Source organism: Mastacembelus armatus, chromosome 14 (genome assembly GCF_900324485.2).
Source record: "Mastacembelus armatus chromosome 14, fMasArm1.2, whole genome shotgun sequence".
Lineage (NCBI taxonomy): Eukaryota > Metazoa > Chordata > Actinopteri > Synbranchiformes > Mastacembelidae > Mastacembelus > Mastacembelus armatus.
The window spans coordinates 18,544,047-18,562,544 of record NC_046646.1 but is presented as its reverse complement, the minus strand read 5'-3'; the positions used below and the strand labels follow the sequence as shown (position 1 = coordinate 18,562,544).

General features: G+C 41.2%; 1 protein-coding gene across 1 annotated transcript in view; it reads left to right on the top strand.

The window, feature by feature from the left end:
• The window catches only part of rtn4rl1a (reticulon 4 receptor-like 1a), a 70,651-nt gene extending 53,233 nt beyond the window's left edge, over positions 1–17,418 (top strand). Inside the window, exons 2-3 of the mRNA XM_026328407.1 lie at positions 14,343–14,797; positions 15,583–17,418. Coding sequence (XP_026184192.1) covers positions 14,343–14,797; positions 15,583–16,479 — 1,352 coding nt within the window. The 3' untranslated portion in view covers positions 16,480–17,418. The remainder of the gene's footprint in view (positions 1–14,342; positions 14,798–15,582) is intronic.
• Positions 17,419–18,498: the final 1,080 nt, after the last annotated feature.

The following is an 18,498-nucleotide window of genomic DNA, read 5'->3' as shown; positions in this document are numbered from 1 at the left end:
ATATTTTGCAAAATCAGAGTGTAGTTGCTGTGTATGCTTGCTTTGTAAAGGCCAACCAGAGATACAGATAATGCACTGCACTACAGGTAACAATTCCTTATGCAGTGAAGACATGAGCAGAGAAATCTAAGGAGTTAAGAAATGAACAAAATTCAAAGCCCAATTTCCCAAGCCTGCTCTACATTCCGCAGGGAATGCATTTTCTTAAATCTAGCTTTTTCCTGGAGACATTTCGGTGGCCACTTACATTTTTATTTCTACCTATCTCTCAACAGACACTTCATACTGCAAATTTATGAAGCAGGAAGGGGTCAGGATAGTGAATCAAATAGTAACATTTGTAGATGTGTTTCTATGTATTTATATGCTGATGGATTCATTTATGAAACATCTGTGCTGATCTGTCTTTCTGTAGACATACATCTCTGTGAGAGTGTCAGTCTATAAAGTTAGTAGGTGTGTGCATGTGTGCACGTCTTCCCTGATTCTCAGCTCTGCAAGTGTTCATTTATGGTTCAAACGTTTGTTTGTTTGTTTTTTTTTTTAATCTACTTCACTTCAAAAGAAGCACATGGAGAGCTGGGGGCCTTCTAGCATATGGGCTCTAATTGAAGGGAAGACAGACAAACAGATAAAGCAAGAAAGAGAAATTTGGTTTTGAGTGTGTATGCGTGTGTGTGTGTGTGTGTGTGTGTGTGTGTGTGTGTGTGTGTGTGTGTATGTAAGGGGTAGTGGGCAAGGTTCTGGCATAGAGCTTAGCCCAGTGCAGTAAGACACTTCACCATCATGCAAAACCCTGCAGGAGTGAACAATTGTAACAGCCCTGTTTGTGTGTGCATGTGCATGTGTTTGTCTTCTGGGCTGCCATAAGCTGGCAGAAAACGGCATTTGTAAAATTCATAAGCACACATTAACACACACACGCACACACACAGACTTATGTTGCTGGCATTACCTACCAGCTCTCTGCTAGTTGGAGGAGAAAATGTTGCCTAGTTGTCTTTTTCTATCTCTCCATTTCATACACACATGTACATAAACCCGAACACCAGCTTTTGTTCTCCACTATCATTTCTCTCTCGCTCTCTTCAATATGGCTGAGGAATGTTTGAAATTTTCCCTTTACTGGTGTCAAAACAATACCTGAGTGTTGGCAGGTATCCTACACAATAAACTAAGAATACACATGTTTGATTGTGTATTAACACAAAACAGCATCAAAACCTGAAATGCACCTTTGTTCTTTGGCTATGTCCACACTAGGACTGCAAGATACAATTTTCATTAATTTATCCACTAATTATGTTTTCAGATAATTGTTTTTCCAACAAATGTTAGAAAACAGTGAACATGCAGACTAGAATTTCACAGAGGAAACATAGATTTCTTGTTTTGTCAAAACAATAGTCTTAACACCAAAGTATTACAGTTTACTATCATGCAAGCAAAAGAAAAGGAACAAGTCATCATATTTAAGAAACAGAAGACAAATATTTGGCAGGTCTTGTTAGGAAATGACTGACATGATTCTTTGATTACAGACTAATTTTGTGTCGACAGTAACTTCTAATCAACTAATAGATTACAGAGTGTTCAAATATAAAAACTCAGGCATCTCACTCAAGTTTGGACAAGGAAACAGAAGCTTTGAAATATGATGATGGCGCCTGGTCAGGGCCTGTGTGGCAGTGAAGTTAAAAAGCCAAATTTCTGTCGCCTCGAACACTCTCACTCATTTTAACTGTCACTATAGCTGATTACGTGGCGCAGCTGTTGTCATTCATTTGCAATCAAAAGCTGAATATTTCATTGATGTAAATCCTGGTTGCCTGGTATTTAATAGGTGGTATTTATGAGAACAACTGCATTATGTGTTCAGCTATATTGAAACGGTGCAGATGATCATGGAGAACAGGAGTGAACAGAGCAGTGTTATGTTTTCTAACTGAAAAGGTCTGAGAAACAAGAAGAGATTCAGCCATTTTCCTAATGTGCAGTTACAAAAACCAACGTAAACACTGACTCAGATACACATCAAACTTCAGACTATCAATTTTTACTAAATCTGTGTTGCACGTAACACCACCCAGATTTGGAAAAAACCTTATATTCAATACTTCGTAAATGGAGCATCAGAATTCAGAGTCACACTGCACAGGTCAACTATAATTGAGACTCAGTTAGAGGAGGAGATGAGGAGGAGGAAGAGAAGAAGAAGAAAGGGAGAAGTGGAAACAGAGGGAGGAGAGCAGTCAGAGGGAGGTGGTACCAAAGGAGTGAGAAATTGAGAGGATTATGTAGCCAGGGTGAAGGTTGGTTTGAGTGGATGGACATACTGTACTGACTTGGGAAGGAGGATTCAGTCAGAGATATGCATTCATAATTCATTTCCATCCAGTGTGTGCATTTGTGTGAGAAGGTTTTTAGTGTGATGTGCAGTATGTGTATGCGTGGAACAGCATGTGTGCATGAAACTATGCAAGTAGGTTTGTGGGAGCACAAGTGTGTCTTAGTGCTTGCTCCTTAGCATATAAACATAGTTGTGGTGTTGCATGTGTTTTCAGGGGTTATATTCCAGCGTACTAATGTGTGTACATTAGTGTGGGCGTGCTCATGTGTGCCTGTGAACGCATGCTTTTGTGTTGCTGTGTATGGCCTTGAGGAAGAAAATCAAAACATCGCTGGAGTTGTGATGAGTGCTGTTGCTCCTCTGCTGAAAAAGATCAGGGACACGCTGCACTGTAGGTGCGCTTCTCTCCTTGTTACTCGCCTCAGGTGAGCGACAGAGAGAGAGAGAGTGGAGTCACACTGACTCGATTAAAATGCTCGAATTTAATTCAAAACCCTGAATCACAAAGACGTCGTTTGGTGAAGAGCCTTTGTCCGTGTGCATGTGTATGTGTGTACTTGTATGACTATACATTTTGAGGAGCAGTTTGAGTTTTGTCAGGAGAGTGAGGAGATTTTTGAGACATGGCTGGTCCTCATGTTTTGACTTGTTCAAAGGGCTGTTTGACTGTCAACACTTGGTTTTAAGGTCAATGTTAGAATGAGGTTGAGGTTAGACTCAGAGTAATGCATTTACCTGTGATGGTTAAATAAGGGGCTATGTGTTATTAATGAGTGTCTTCACAACTAGACAAAGACGTAATATATGTGTGTGTGTGTGTGTGTGTGTGTGTGTGCATGGGGGGGGGGGCAAAATAGATAATGAAAAGCAAAAACAGTTCTTTGCGTTTACACTGCCTCCACAAAGCAGCACTTCCTCTAAATATGTTTACAACCTATTCCCAGTAGACTGAGACCAAGTCATGACCCAACTCTAATGTTCACCATAAACAGCCTTTTTACCCAAACAGGACAAAATTCCCATTTGCCCCTTGTGAGTATCTAGCCATGCAGATCGTTTTAGTTTTATCTGCTCTCCACCTCTGCAACCACAACAGTACAATAGGAGTGAATCACATTTCATTTTGCAATGTTTAGAGCCCTGAAAAATGACATTTGAAAACCTCAAGTGACATAGAAACAGTGTCCCTGAATATTCCTTAGACCTCTCAATGAACTGTTTTCATTCAAACTGTTTTCTATCAAAATAAATGGTGCAAATGAACTGAGAGCTACTTCAATCAAATAAAGAGGATAAATTAAAAAAGTTGAGACCAACAAGGTAGCATAAAAACGTGAGCACAAGGCCAGAGAAAGTAAGAACTCCAGAGTAAAAAGACAAAGCAAAAAGATGGAAATGATTAGGAGCAATGAAAACACAAAACCAAAGTAAATTAAGAATTTTTAATCCAAATCTCAAGTGTAGCCTAAATTATGTGAACCGATGCCACCTCATTCCTGGCATGCACCCATTCAGATGCTCAAACAATGTGACTCCAAGCTTATGGTTTCCATGTTGCTTGCTCAATTCAATCCAGTTAAACAAAAACTTCTAGTGCTATAGTATTATTCTGTCATTTTCATCAGGCTCAGCCATTGAGTACACAATGAGAACACAATTGAGTACACGCAGAGAACAAAACATCCCTGTAAAATGAGTGGAAGCACTTCTGGGTTTCCAAAGTCAACACATGCACCTTCTTCCTCAGTTCAAGTCACAAAAATGCATCATTACTGCACATCTGATACACACAGAGGCACCATGGTTCTAGTCTGGCACACATTTCCCCTGGATGAGAATCTTCAGACATTTTACAGATAAAACAAGCAATTACACCGATACAATCATTTAAATTGATAATGAACATGACTGCTGCTTGCAGCAGTAGCAGCAATGTCCACGTGAACCTTCTCAGAGCTTTCTCTGTAAATCTATTCTTTTACCACAGAAAGAGTAGTCTACTATATGTTCATATAAAACTACTGCAGTATTTAATCTTTACTACAAAACCAGAGAATCCAAAGTTAATTGATTTTTAGAAATATCAGGCATCCAAATGTACAAATGTGCTTTTCAGATCAGCAGTAAAAGACCTCATCGCCCAAAACTGTTGCTATTATCACTGCTTTTTTCCTGGAATTGAAACGTATATGCAGCATAATTCTGGAAATGAGTTTCATGCTCCTACCATTTAATGCACAACATACTGTAGCTGAACTCTAAGTTAGGTATGGCTGCATCATAACTCTGAACGTAATTTGTATATTTAGGGGTTTAATGCCAAAGTGAGGATGAGTTGGAACTGAGTTGAGTTGGAGTTGTACTGCAGGAAGGTTTCTGTGAATGTTTAGAGATATATTCATGTCGAGTCACCACTGAAACACCACCGAGACACCAAAAAGATTCATGATCAAAATGACAAGATGGTTAAGAAATAAACCAAACACAATCTTACAGCAGCCACAAAGTAAATGTGTAGGGATCATCATAGCAAACCAGAAACAGAAGAAGAGAAAGATGAAACAATTCCACATGACTCGAACCCTGGATGAATGATGACAAACCTGTAAGACTGATGCTGGACTAACCAGTAACCTTTAGCCAGATTTGAAGACTAAGGGATTTCAAGCAACATGCTCAATGCTGCTTTACCCATCCGTCTTCAGCTGATGGAGAAATGTTCTAGCCTCACATGTTCTCCCTCACTCTTCCTCTGGCCTTCTCATGGTTCCTGACTTGATGTCTCCTCTACATCATTCCTCTGTCATTCCACCTGAATGTATTTTCCTGCAGTGGCATGGTGTGAAAGATGCCAAAAACAAAAAGCAGGGCGAAGGAGAGGCGACGCACTTTGCTACGCTAATATGATGCTAATGGTGTTGTGAAAGCAGCTGAACCGCTGTCAGTTGAAAGCTATTAGAAAAAGCTCAGTTTGACACTGTGGATTTATATGGAGGGGCTTGATCCAGCAATTTTATTCCAGTGCACTGTACTGTATATGTAGTTGTGCTCTCAAGTCATTAATCATTTTGTTGCTGTAGGTCTCACATTTGTCAGCTGCTGGATAACTCATTCTGGAACGAAACTGATTGCATCAAGCGGTGACAATTCTATAGTGCTTAAAATCATTCTCCATGGGGAGCCTGTTTATGGAGAGAACTGGTGCCAATCTCCTGCTCTTGTTTTGGCCAATCAGGCTGAAAAATAGCTAATGTCTGGCTGCGATTAGCTCAGTCAAAGGCGAGTGTGCATTAACAATGCATTATCTGATAAAAAAAAAAAGCCCAGTGACAGATGATCCCTTGGACATGTCACTACACTGAAATTGCTCATTTCACTTGCCATTTTGGATATCTGGATTTGTAACCCTTCATCTCACATGTTCGCCTTCTGCCTCCATCCTCTTTCCTTTTGCTTGAATCTGTGCGTGTCTGATTTACAAGTGTAATCCCAGTGCATGACAGAAATTTCTCGCTCTGAGAGCCTCAGAAACAAATACTGTGAAAACAAGGTGCAAGAACACATAGTCATTGCTATGAAAGATTTATGCAATAAGTCCTGATGTACTTTTAACAGTCTTTGTAATAGAGACAGATGGGAAACTAAACGAACAACAGGGAGGAGAGCGGAGGAGGGTGACAAAGGGTGATTCATACCTGCAGTGTAGAGAACAAGGAATCATTTAGTCACAAGAACAGGAAGAGAGATTTTCCTTGTGTTGGGGGAATAGGACAAACAGCTATTAAGAGAAGAACCAAGTCGACTCCACTTTCTCCTGCTCTCCTTATTGGTTTGTTGGACAGGCTCATTTCTCGCTGCTCTCCACTGAGGATATCTGCCAAAAGAATGTTCCAGATCCAGTGATGGCAAAACACAAGGGGGCAACCAGCACCTCAGCCACGACCAGTGTGGAATATGTTGATGTAGACACACGCAGGGTTAAATGTGATTGGTGTGTATTGGTACTGGGGGCATACATCTGTGTGTGTCTGTGTGTGATCATCATTAAAAATATTTTCACCTAGGTTTTGAGTTATATTTATAATAAAAATAATGCTCCCTAAGTGCAGTGAACATTGTGTTTCTGTGTTGACTAAGGGACACGTGGCTCTTAGCTTCCTGCATCCTCACCTGCCAGGATGCATTAGTCTGTGATGCCTGAGGGGAAGGTGCCACACCTCCTCATCAAAGTCTGAACATGGCTGCTATTTCCCATTGACACATGCCACTCTGTCCGTCTTAGTTATCTTCACGTTTCAGTGGGGCAGGGGGAGGGAGAGAGTTCACATCTTTCCGCCACTAATAGGCAGGAGTTAAACAGGGAAAGCTGTGACCTGCATCATTTGATTATGCATGTGAAGTGGGTGTGTGTGTGTGTGTATATGAGAGGGAGGGGTGGGGAAAGTTTTTCTGAGTATAATTAGAGCTTGATTAGTGTTGAGATAAGCTTAGCCTTTCAAATGACCCAATTACTGCATGCAAAGAGGGTAGAGGTTATTTTTGCATTTTTTTCCTTCTGTCTCTGCCTCTCTGTCTCCACACACACACACACGCGCGCACGCGCGCGCGCGCACACACACGCGCACACACACACACACACTCTCACCGTGAACAGAGTAGAGTGGGTGTATATCTTAATAGGCCAGTGTCTTGCTTGCTTAACAGATGTCACAATGTTGGGCCAGGGGCCGAGGGGGCTGCAACAGAGAGTCTGACCACAGAGAGCATCAGCCAGTGGAACACAGACCACAGAGGACTGGCGCTAATTATGAAGATACCTAGATACCTCGAAAAATAGCTTTCAAGCAGGTCTTCTGGATTTGTTCAACAGCTGAGGTTCCACTGATAATGCCTCATGATAATGAAAATCTTTTTTTTTTTTCAACTTTAAGCACTTTGCTGCCCTGCTGGACAAAGGGAGACAGCACAGCTGTGCTGGAGATACTAACTGTGACAGCGTTTCTTATTGTAACTAAACTTTCAGAGTCCATCCTTATGGCAGCCAATGATGACTTTGTATGAACAGTCAGCTCTTCATCGAAGCTCATTTGACACTCCATATTTTCAAGCAAGGGTAGTTTTAAAAACTGTGAATGGTGGTGCATTCAAGGACAACATCTAAAATTTAAGGGTCAACTGGTAAAAACATCCTGTCTTTCAGTTTTGTTCTCACAAAACAGAATCTAGACAGATGACAACACATGACAATCAAACATGGAGGTTTAAAAAACTGGTTTAAAATTTCATCAACTGTTTCTGTGACATTTATTTAATAGTTTCACACAAGGAAACAAGTTCATTTCTATGCGTAGTACACCACCTACAAAATCAAATTAGTATTAAATAGCCATTATAATTTCCTAAATCCTGACACCATGTCTTACTCCCATAGATAACTAGCAAAATTTCACATTTAAAGAGCAGGAGCCAGTTTGTCATTTTGCTTTAAAGGTAATTTAAGCAATTAATTACCATAATTGCTGCCGATTCATTCCTGTCAATGGACCCTTTTATGGATTCATTGTAATAAATGAAATAAAACATTTTCTTCTCAATGAGGTCATTCACTTAATTGCTTTACTAAAGGGATAAGTAAAACAACCGTAATTCTAAAGCTTGTCCTGAATTGTACATGAGAGAAGACGTGGGCAAAACACAGAAACCAAAAGAAATCAATTTAAAATAATAATCAGATAGATATGGATGTGCAAACCTATCATCACGTTCAACTAACCTCCCAAAGTCAAATACCTTAACTGCTGTGGAGACAGATGGGGTCAAGGATCACGACAGTCATAGTTACTAACATGTCTGTGTCTAAAAAAAGCAGCTGTGACTCCTACTCTGCCCTTTCAGGCAGTGATTTGCTCGTAAGCTTTGTTTGAATTTCTTCTATTTGTTTTTGTTTGGGATTGTGTACGTGGGACTTTAAATAAGAAAAACTTGGAAAAGTACAATAGTAACTCCTTGGCCACAGATAATCAGTGGTGCGGAGCCGCAGTATTGACCTGATTTGTCTGCAATACGAAGATGGATGTAATGGTTATGTACTATATTTCATGAGAGGGGAGGATTATATAGTGCAGAGATATTTCAGCTGTGTCTTTGTGGCTATGACGCCATTTAAATCTCTCATTAACTCTGCCAGAGATTTATCACCATTTGAATGAGCAATGCTAAATGATCTTTGGGATTATGCTAAGCTAAATCAACTACCAACAAGGAGCTGCATCTATATTGAGAGTCTGAGCTCGCCACGTCCCCACCCGCACCCTCGTCTCACGCTTTTCCTCCTCGCCATCTTGTACATTTGACTCCTGTTTCTCTCCTCTTTCCACTCAGTTTTGCACTTCTGTTTTTATTCATTTATTTATTTATTTTCTGGGTAAATCCTGCCACTGCTGTTTAATTAGGGTTGATTGTGTCTGTATGCGCCTGCGGCCTGTGCGTGTGTGTGTGTGTATGTACCTTGATGCGCATGAGAATACGTGTTTCAGTGTGACTAAATGTTTTCTATCTGCAAGGGAGTATGCAAGTGTGCTATGTGTAATCATTGTGCAAGTGATTATCTGATTCACCTCACAGAAGGTCAAAATTAGTTGGCAATACATTGGAAGTCGCAGTGCAGAGCAGACAGGCATTTAAACACCTACCTATATAATGGTCTATGCTTCGCAGTAGATCCCTGTCATCCCCGTCATCCTTTTTTAGCTACAGTCTCACTCGCTCTGCTCTCCTTCCCTCCCACACTGCCACGCTGTGCCGCTCTACCCTTGTCTCTGCTTTCATGTTTTAAGAGCTCCTCGTTCCCTTTTGAGTACGATATTGCCCATTCCTCCCCTCTCTGGCTCCCCTCCTCTCCTTTCCCCTCCTTTTCTTACACTCCCTGCTCTGTTACTTTCTCCTTATGTTTGCCACAGTGAGTGACAGGTGTCTCTTCCAGATGCCAAGTTGCAGTTGAGGAGGCAGTTGTAACGATGGCCTGACAAGCAGCATGTGGATGTGGATGTGTTTCTTTTGTGTGTGTTTGTTTTTGTGTGGAGGGGTGGCAGAGGAGGGAGACGGCTCTTATAATTGAACCCTGGCTGTGCCTGATGAAGCTTTCCACAAATATCTAACCAGGGAAGCTAAGATGAGAATTTAGACAAACAACCAGCAGGAAACCAATGCAGATAGAAACGGAGACAGCAAGAGAGAGCTTTGATTAAAAAGGCATCATGGGCTGAAATGGACAATTACTGGTATAAAGTGAACGCTACACAAAGGACAGAAAGACATCATCACCCTTGTGATAATGATCCAATCAATTTGCAATATGAGGAGCAAAACATCTTCGACTGTGGACAGCACAGTATCATTTTGCAAAAGTTTGAATTGCATGACAACACTGGTGTCGATGTAAAGTAAAATATCTTTCTGGGGCTGTTTTTCATGGATTGGGTGGGACCCATATATTTTCAGTAAGAGAAAACTGTTACAGCAAATTTCGACTGAAATTTAATTTCTCCACACGTATAGGACTGTTTTAGGATAGATTCACAAGAAACAAACATGTCTTGACTGGAATCACAACACAGAGTAGCTATTTAGACAAAATAACATACAGAATGTTGACGCAACACATCGGTCTAAGAGCAAAGTGTAACAAGATCAGGCCCACAGCTGGTTAACTGTCTGTGGAGCAGTTCAAAGGTGAGGGACAGTATTGACTATTAAATTATCTTTTTTGGTAGATATCAAATCAAATTGGAGAATATACTGTAGAAACTGAATTTTTGTGGCTTTTAATTTCAGTGAACGTTTCTGTTTCAACAAGGCAGCCTCTTAATGCTGCTCTTGATGCTGAGGAGGAACTTGATTGACCTGCAAAGAGCCCTGACCTTAACCTCATCCAACACCTCTGGGATGAATTAGAAGTGAAAGCCTGACTTTAATGCAAAACATCAGTTCCTGAAAGCACTAATGCAAGTCCCTACAGCCAGGTTCCCAAATCATGTGTTATCACAGCAGCTTATTTTAAACAACTTAAGACTTAATTACAGTCCATGGAAATGAAGGAGAGAGGATGCAACCGACATCCAAACAAAAAAAAAAAAAATCCATGGACACCACCTTAACCTCTAAACTATGGAGCCCTTCAATGCCAACAGCTTTTAAATGTGGTTAGCAAAAATGAGATGCTGTGTGAGGGTAATGGGTGTTCAAATACATATGTGTGCATGTAAGTAGTGACTGAAGTGTAGAGTTTTGAAAATTACTGATTTACTGATGTGGCGCAGAAAAAAAAAACATTCCTTTGACTTCTCTGGTTTTCACTTTTCCCATGGCCAAGTAATCAAATTTGCACATTTGATTTAGTACAAGCGAGCGTAAGACAATTAAGCTGCAGCCCACACACTCCTCTGCGTCTTTGTTCAACAGACCACCTGGATGACAAAAACGACTAAAAACATTTTAATCTTAAGAAGGTGTTAGGTATCAAATGAGCTTTAAAACATTATATCCCTTCACAAGAGATTCACACCAGACACAAATCACTTTAATGGAAACTAACCCTGACTCACTTCCCCTGTTTAACTGCAGCACATGGAGAAATGCATCATGAAGAACCACTGGCAAAACAGATTTTTATGTAACTTGACGCCTCTTACTGAGGGTTGTTACAGGTTTGAGACTTGGCTTAATGCCAGCTTGATGCCTCATCTAATTGCTGGTTTGCAATTAGTTATCTATTTATGTATTCATGGCTGTGTGAATGATGTGGAGCTGAAGGAACACAGTTTACAGTAGTAAATCCAAGGATGTGCTGACTTGAGCTTAAATGTTTGAAAACATGTTTCTAAACATGTGAATACAAGGAATCAAGACTACTGCTGATGGAGGACTGGAGATTTTCCCCTCACAATACATAAAAAAAGCTGTTAATCACTTAAGTATCTTATAAATTCTGGATTTTTTTCTTTTTAGGCCTCAAAAGTAAAATACCACTGTCCATATCGCAAGATATAAAAAAATTAAATATCTATCTAACTGGATGCTGGTGGGAGATTTACTGGCCCCAGTGTCAAAGCCATATGGCAATCAGCAGCTTTCCTATCTAATAGCATCACTTCCATCTCTCAATCTGCAAATTTTAAATACCCACAGTTAATCTGGGAGCAGAGATGTACAAAAATCTGCACAGTTTCCTCAGAAGGGCTTAATGTACACACACACAGCTGGGGATATTAATGTTTTCAAACACACATGCTATATTGTGCAACAAATAGCAGAAGGATAGAGGACATAACCGGAAAGAATAAAAGAGACAAGGACAGAAAGAAGGAAGATGTAAAATGATGAAAATTCAAAAAGAGAGAAAAAAAAAAAAAGACTGCAGGGGTAAACAGTCTTTCAGCAAGTAAGCTAAAGCAATTGGAAATGCAAACTCACACTAGAAGCACTACCGGAAATATATGTCAAGCAGAACTGTGCTGAAGAGAATTTGAATGGAAGAAAAATAAATAAATACATGAGACAGTGGGACCGATAGAAACAGCCCTGTTGTGATTTGTCAATCAGTCGGAGGTTTGAATAAATAAAACAGTTATGATGCACAGTTTTCATTCTTTCTGGAATCTTTTCATGTGTGGAGCATCATTCACAAAGATAGGAAGACCTGAAAATATACAGTACAAGTCAACAAGTTTGTTTTTTCTTGGTTTCTGTTGTGTTATACATTGTAGGTTAACAGGTTAATAACATTAAGGCAAAATGTACTGGTACTGTAAATGTCCCACAACAAAAGTATGTGGTAAAACTCAAGACAAAACGTCCAATCAAGACACTACAGATCAATGGAGCCTCACTTAGCAACACACAGAATCACAGACATGCATATACACTATACATTCTTGCACATGCACATACAGAAACTAGCCTGAATTTTTACCTAATTAAGAGACAGTGCAGGCGGGGCAGAGCAGTGCATGAAGATAAAGCTGCGGAGGAAAGAACGTGTAAATGTTCTAGAGAACAGAGGCAGAGGAGCATGAAGCAAAGGGCAACACAGATGGCCAGATACAGCAGAAAAGGGAAGCGAAGAAAAGCACATAGAGATAAAATCATTCTTATACCCCGAGCAACTGAATACACGCAGTTTGTTATAGCTTATAACAATAGTGTTCCACCAATCAGGCCTAAAGGCAGACTGTGAGAAAAAAAGATCAGTGTGAAACAGATAATAGCTAAAGGAAGAGGATGGGGAAGAAAGAGAGAAGAGAGGGAGAGGGTTGGACATGTGCAACGCCATGAATGTCTTATCAGCATGTGCATCAATTATAAATGTGAATTCATCATTGTTTAATATTAATTATTCAGCTCTACTCCAACCCGACAAACCCATCAATACAAACACATCACACTGGCAAACCAAAAAGATCTTTTACCACCAAGAGGACACAACTGACAGACTGACACTGCCATTCATACAGTATAGAAATATGCCATAAAATAAGGAATGTGATGCAGGGTAGCAAAATAAAGTCTGAAATAAGGTTCACCTGAGTAATAAAAGATGTTATTTGTTTTAATCATACATCATTTTTCATATTTTACAAAAGTAATATTTTACATTTAAAATTGTGTGTATTCATTTTGATGATTAAACAGTAAAAACAACCCATCCCCAACCGTTCAGATTTTTTAATTTAAAAACAAAATCATTAATTCAGAGAGTGTTAAAGAGGATTACACAGTATTGATTTGTTGGTACAACTGGCAGACATTGAGCTGCCATGACGACAGCTGCTGTTATGTATGACTGTTTGATGGAAAGGTCAAACATGTCAAATACAACAGGCAAGGTTCTCACAGTATTTCTGAGATAAAGTGTCACACGTATATAGAGACATAGTGACAAACACACACTTTGTGCTACCCATGTGTTTGGGGAACACAAGTGTACAGAGCTGTATGGACACAAGGGTACAACACAGGATGAAACCACTCTGTCCTCTGCTGACATTTCAGAGTACATTCTTTACACAGTGTCCCGGTCAACCTGACATCTGTCTACCACATCTGTCCAAGTCAGTGGCACACATACTTGCACGCACTCACACACATACACAGCTGGACACATTTCAGCACACGACGTTCATATCGTATCTCTCTGTCTCTGGTAGGGAATTACTCCTCCAATCAGAACCTCTCTACTCTCACGTGTTTTTTTTAACACCGTCTTTCTCTCTGACCCAACAATATGTCAAGGCACTGAAAAACTGATCCAAGGCAAGAAAAAAAAATGAAATAAATAAATAATGAGTGAGGCAAGGAGAGTCTGAAAACAAAAAGTAATATCCACTTCACTGGCACGCTGCAGATGATTCCTGTTTCATCTTCTACCTTCGCTCTGTCTTACTCGTTTCTCACTTTCCCTTATTGTGGGAATGTATTACAGCTGAGGTGCGTGTTCACTTGTAAGCAGGAGAAGCATTGATTTTCTGTCGCCTTTAGAGGATAACCAAAGGATATAAGACTGTGCTGGGTGTGATAGGATGCTGTGTGTGTCTGAGTGCCGTATCACCAGGACTGGTCCAAGGAACATCTGAATAAAAAAGTGTATATCAAGACAATCAAGACCACACGCACTGCTCCTAAAAGTGTAGGGTAGACAAGGTTAAGGGTAAAAAAGGTAGTTTAGGAATGATTGAAAAATATGCTCACAAAACAATATATGAATGTTTGTGTGCACACTGTGTTTGTAAGAGAATTGTGTCAGCGTTGTAATTTGTCTGCACTGAACCATGCCTATTGTTGTCCTTGTAAACTGAATGCAATGAGTGCTTCATTCAAGATGCATCTGATAACAGAAGCTCTGCTGTATGAATTCAATTAACTTTGCTTCTCTCTCTCTCTCTCCCGCCCCAACTCCCTCCGTCTTTTTGTGCGTTTGCTTCCTCTACTCTTTCAGGTTATGGTGGGGTGGAGTTACTGCTGGTGCTGTGTGGCCTGGATCTCTCTCTGCCCTGCCCTCGCCACTGCATCTGCTACACTTCACCTAGCACCGTCTCCTGCCAGGCCCACAACTTCCATGCTGTGCCCGAGGGCATCCCTGCACAGAGTGAGCGTGTCTTCCTGCAGAACAACAAGATCCAGAGGCTGCTTCGTGGCCACTTCTCGCCCACAACTACTATGCTGTGGCTTTACTCCAACAACATCTCCTACATACAACCATCCACTTTCCACGGCTTTGACCGTTTGGAGGAGCTTGACCTCGGGGACAATCGTCACCTAAAGGCCATTGCTTCAGATACCTTCCTGGGTCTGGGTCGGCTACATGCCCTGCACCTATACCACTGTGGCTTGATCAGCCTGCCTCCAGGGATCTTTGCAGGCCTCCATAATCTCCAGTATCTCTACCTACAGGTATATGGATAACAGTCTCTTTTTATCTCTACTGTATATTGCATCTGCAGCCACAATCGCATTATGGTGTAATCTGTCTGTCTGCCTGGCTCTGCACTTACTGCTGAATTGTACACTGATCAAATGCCAGCTGTTATCCTGAGTACAGGGAAAATACCACAAAGCAGCCCTCACACTAAAATACACTATTTTGTGGTCAACCACTGTTTGAAGACCATAGGAAGTGAAATGCAGGACAGAGTAGGTCATTTCACAAGTTTTTTAGGGAACAATATCTCTTACTATATAGAAAGGATATCCTATGCACATTACTGATGGTAAAACTAATTAGTATTGACAAAACCACATCTAGCTGAAAGTACATGATCATTGGCCCCATTCCTTTACCTCAGTCCCAGACAACAAATGCACCATACACAGGCAAAGGAAAAATAGCTGATCCCCTCTTACACTGCTTGCCACTTCTTCTTGTTCCTTTACTCCACCCTAGAACCTGTAGAGATCATCATGCATAAAAAACAATACTAGCCAGTTCTTTATTCCAGCTATTTCCTGCACATTGTATTCTTTGTATAACGTATACTCCTGTGAAGTTGTATGTATCTTGTGTGAAGCCAGAATTGAGCTTAAAGCTATACAAATTAAATCAATGCTACAACGTTTTCCCCATTAACGATATATACTACAATAAAGGGAAATAATGTAAAAGTGATATTTAATGCAATACTCTGTACCATGTTTTAAGGTTTTGTTTTTACCTTTCTTCTTCCCCTACATTCTGGCAGGACAACCAGTTGGAGTTTCTGGAGGATGATCTTTTCATAGACCTGCTGAACTTAAGTCATCTCTTTCTGCACGGTAATCGACTTTGGAGCCTTCGCCAGAACACTTTCCGTGGTCTGGGGGTCTTAGACCGCCTGCTTCTCCACCAGAACAGAATCCAGTGGGTGGACCGTCAGGCTTTCCATGACCTGAGGCGCCTCACCACCCTGTACCTGTTTAATAACTCCCTCACTGAGCTGTCGGGTTCCAGCCTGACTCTGCTGCCTGCCCTGGAGTATTTACGGCTTAACGATAACCCCTGGGAGTGTGACTGCAAGGCCCTGTCACTATGGGATTGGCTACGGAGGTTCAGAGGCTCCACCTCCACTCTGATATGTGTTTCACCACCAGAGCTGGCAGGAAAGGACCTGAAAACACTGAAGAAAGAGGAGCTGCCGAGTTGCTTGTCAGGCGAGGGCCATGCACACAGCGCCCCAGGTGGGGAAATGGAGCACGGAGAGTCTTTGAACCACCTAAATCGTCACAGAAACCATCACAACCACCATCAGCGGCCATACCTGCCCCACGGGGATCAGTACAGCTTGCCTTCACCCTCGCCATTGCCACGGCCACCTAAGGGAGGCCGCAGAAACTGTACCCGCCGTGGCCGCAAGGCAAAATGGGGGCTAAATGAAGTGCAGGTACTACAGGAGGGGGATGAAAAAGACTACACTCCAGATGGAGGTAAATATGACCTGTCTGCAACTGCACGGAGGAAGAACAAGTGCATGCCCAGAACTTCGGTGGGCCCACCAATTGGGGTCCAGAGAGTTAATAATAAAGCAGGGTCAAACCCTGCAGACAAGTTCCTTTTCTCATCAGCTCTGCTGCTGTCAGTCATCTCTGTGATCCTACGCTGAGACAGGAGATGGACACTTTTGTGATGGTGATGCAACCCTATGATTCATTCACCTGAACCACCCTGCCCTGGCTCTAAGTAAGGCATCCGTGCATAACTGCGTGTGTACATGACTGTGTATAACGTACATTATCAAATACCTACTCTCGAACTATTCCCGCGGTATTAAGGCGGGTATCTCTATGAGTCATAATCAAAACACGGAAGTCAGGGAAAACAGTTTAACTCATTGCATTGATGATGTCACCAAGGGAAACAACAGGAAAACTGCATTTGTCTTTGGCACCGATTGCTTCACAGAATTTATGTACTAAAAACTGTACAGCCACATAAAATAACAAGCCAATGATTCATTCACATACTTTAATAGCAAGAGCACACAATAAGGATCAAAACAGTTCTCCATTTCTGTGTTTAGCCCTCCTGACAACACTGCTCTCTTAGCACTCCAGCTGTCACTCACGCTGAGACAAAGACATTGTCATTCATAAATGTCACACCACTCGCTCACCAGCACCTTAAGATCCACACACAAAACAGTGTGATAACAGCAGTGATAACATTGTGAAGACTTTTAACAGCATAACAATAACCACTATTCTGTATGTTTACTAATGAAGTGGTTTTACTTCCAGGGCAGGGTTAACCCACTGGAATGCACATCTGTATCACTGGCTTTTAATCTCAATTTTAAAAACCACCACTAGAGCCGTGACACCTATATAACTGGCAATTCTTCACACTCTCATATGAAATGACACCCTTTGTCTTTGTATTCCATCAACTTAAAAGCCATTCAAAATGAACCAATCACAATATGAGCCAACTGGTCCCTGTCAGTGTAAATGAGTGAGTGAGTGACCAAGTGAAGATTTCTGTCATAATGTTTGTATGAGTGTGTGTCCACTAAAAAAAGATAAAGAAAAAAAAAAAAAAAAAAGGCTAAAGCCATGCGGGTAGAACGAAGCTAGATAGAGTGCCTAAAGAAAGCCAGTGCCCCATACGGACAAACTATGGAGGTAACAGACATTTTCAGACATTTTCATTCACTATTCAAACTCACTGGCTACAAAACTGAGGCTTCAATGAGCAAAAAGGTGAACTCATGCAGGCCAAGGAAAAGCTGAGAGTCGAGTCTGGCTCACAAAACTCCCAGAAACTGTTATGCACTTTCTTATGTAATGGTGTGGAGAAAAAGATAAAAATATCCTTCAAGTAGAGGTGATTCAATCCAAATAATCATGAGGGATTCAAATGCTGGGAAAAAAGGCCCTATAATCAGGGAAGATGACCACCACAATGCAACACTGCAATACATCTCCTGCAGTGGTCTAATCAGTTGCTGAAACTGGAAAACAAAAGCAGGCCACAATCTGCGATGATCACCACAGGGCAAAGGGACTGACGAACTGCAACAGAATGTCTTTTGTTTGTCCTGTCCACTGTGTTTAGTGAGCTCCAAAGCAGATGGACTTGGCAATGTGTAAGCCCTGACTGGAGAGTTGGATTTTAATGCTGCTATATCCGAGGACAGCAAATCCTGGACCCCTTTCTGTGGCTTGGGATTCTTCTTCAGGAAATGACAATGACAGAGAGGACAATGGGACACGGCGCTCTGAACCATGAACTGGGGCAGTTCAAGCACACACCCCCCTATCAAAGCCCGATCAATCATCTTCACAGCCTTCCTGTTCCACGGAAACCTACTAACCCCTGTCAGTCCATGGCTTTCAAACCCCAGAGCAGAGCACCACAGACACTGTCTAGGCTTTAAATATAGACCTGAACTATGTCAGAGTCACTCACCCAAAGTCTCAAGTGCTCAATTACAATAGGTGAGACCTGTACAGACACACACGGGCCATCTGGGTCCCTTAACTAGCCAGTAACGCTAAAACTCTCTATTTCTTACAGCATTACAAATTTATAAATTCTATTTTAAAACAAGCTACTGTTGTATGCAAAGGATGACCTAGCTAAAAAAGCTAAAATCATTATAAGCTGACAAAAAGCACAAAAA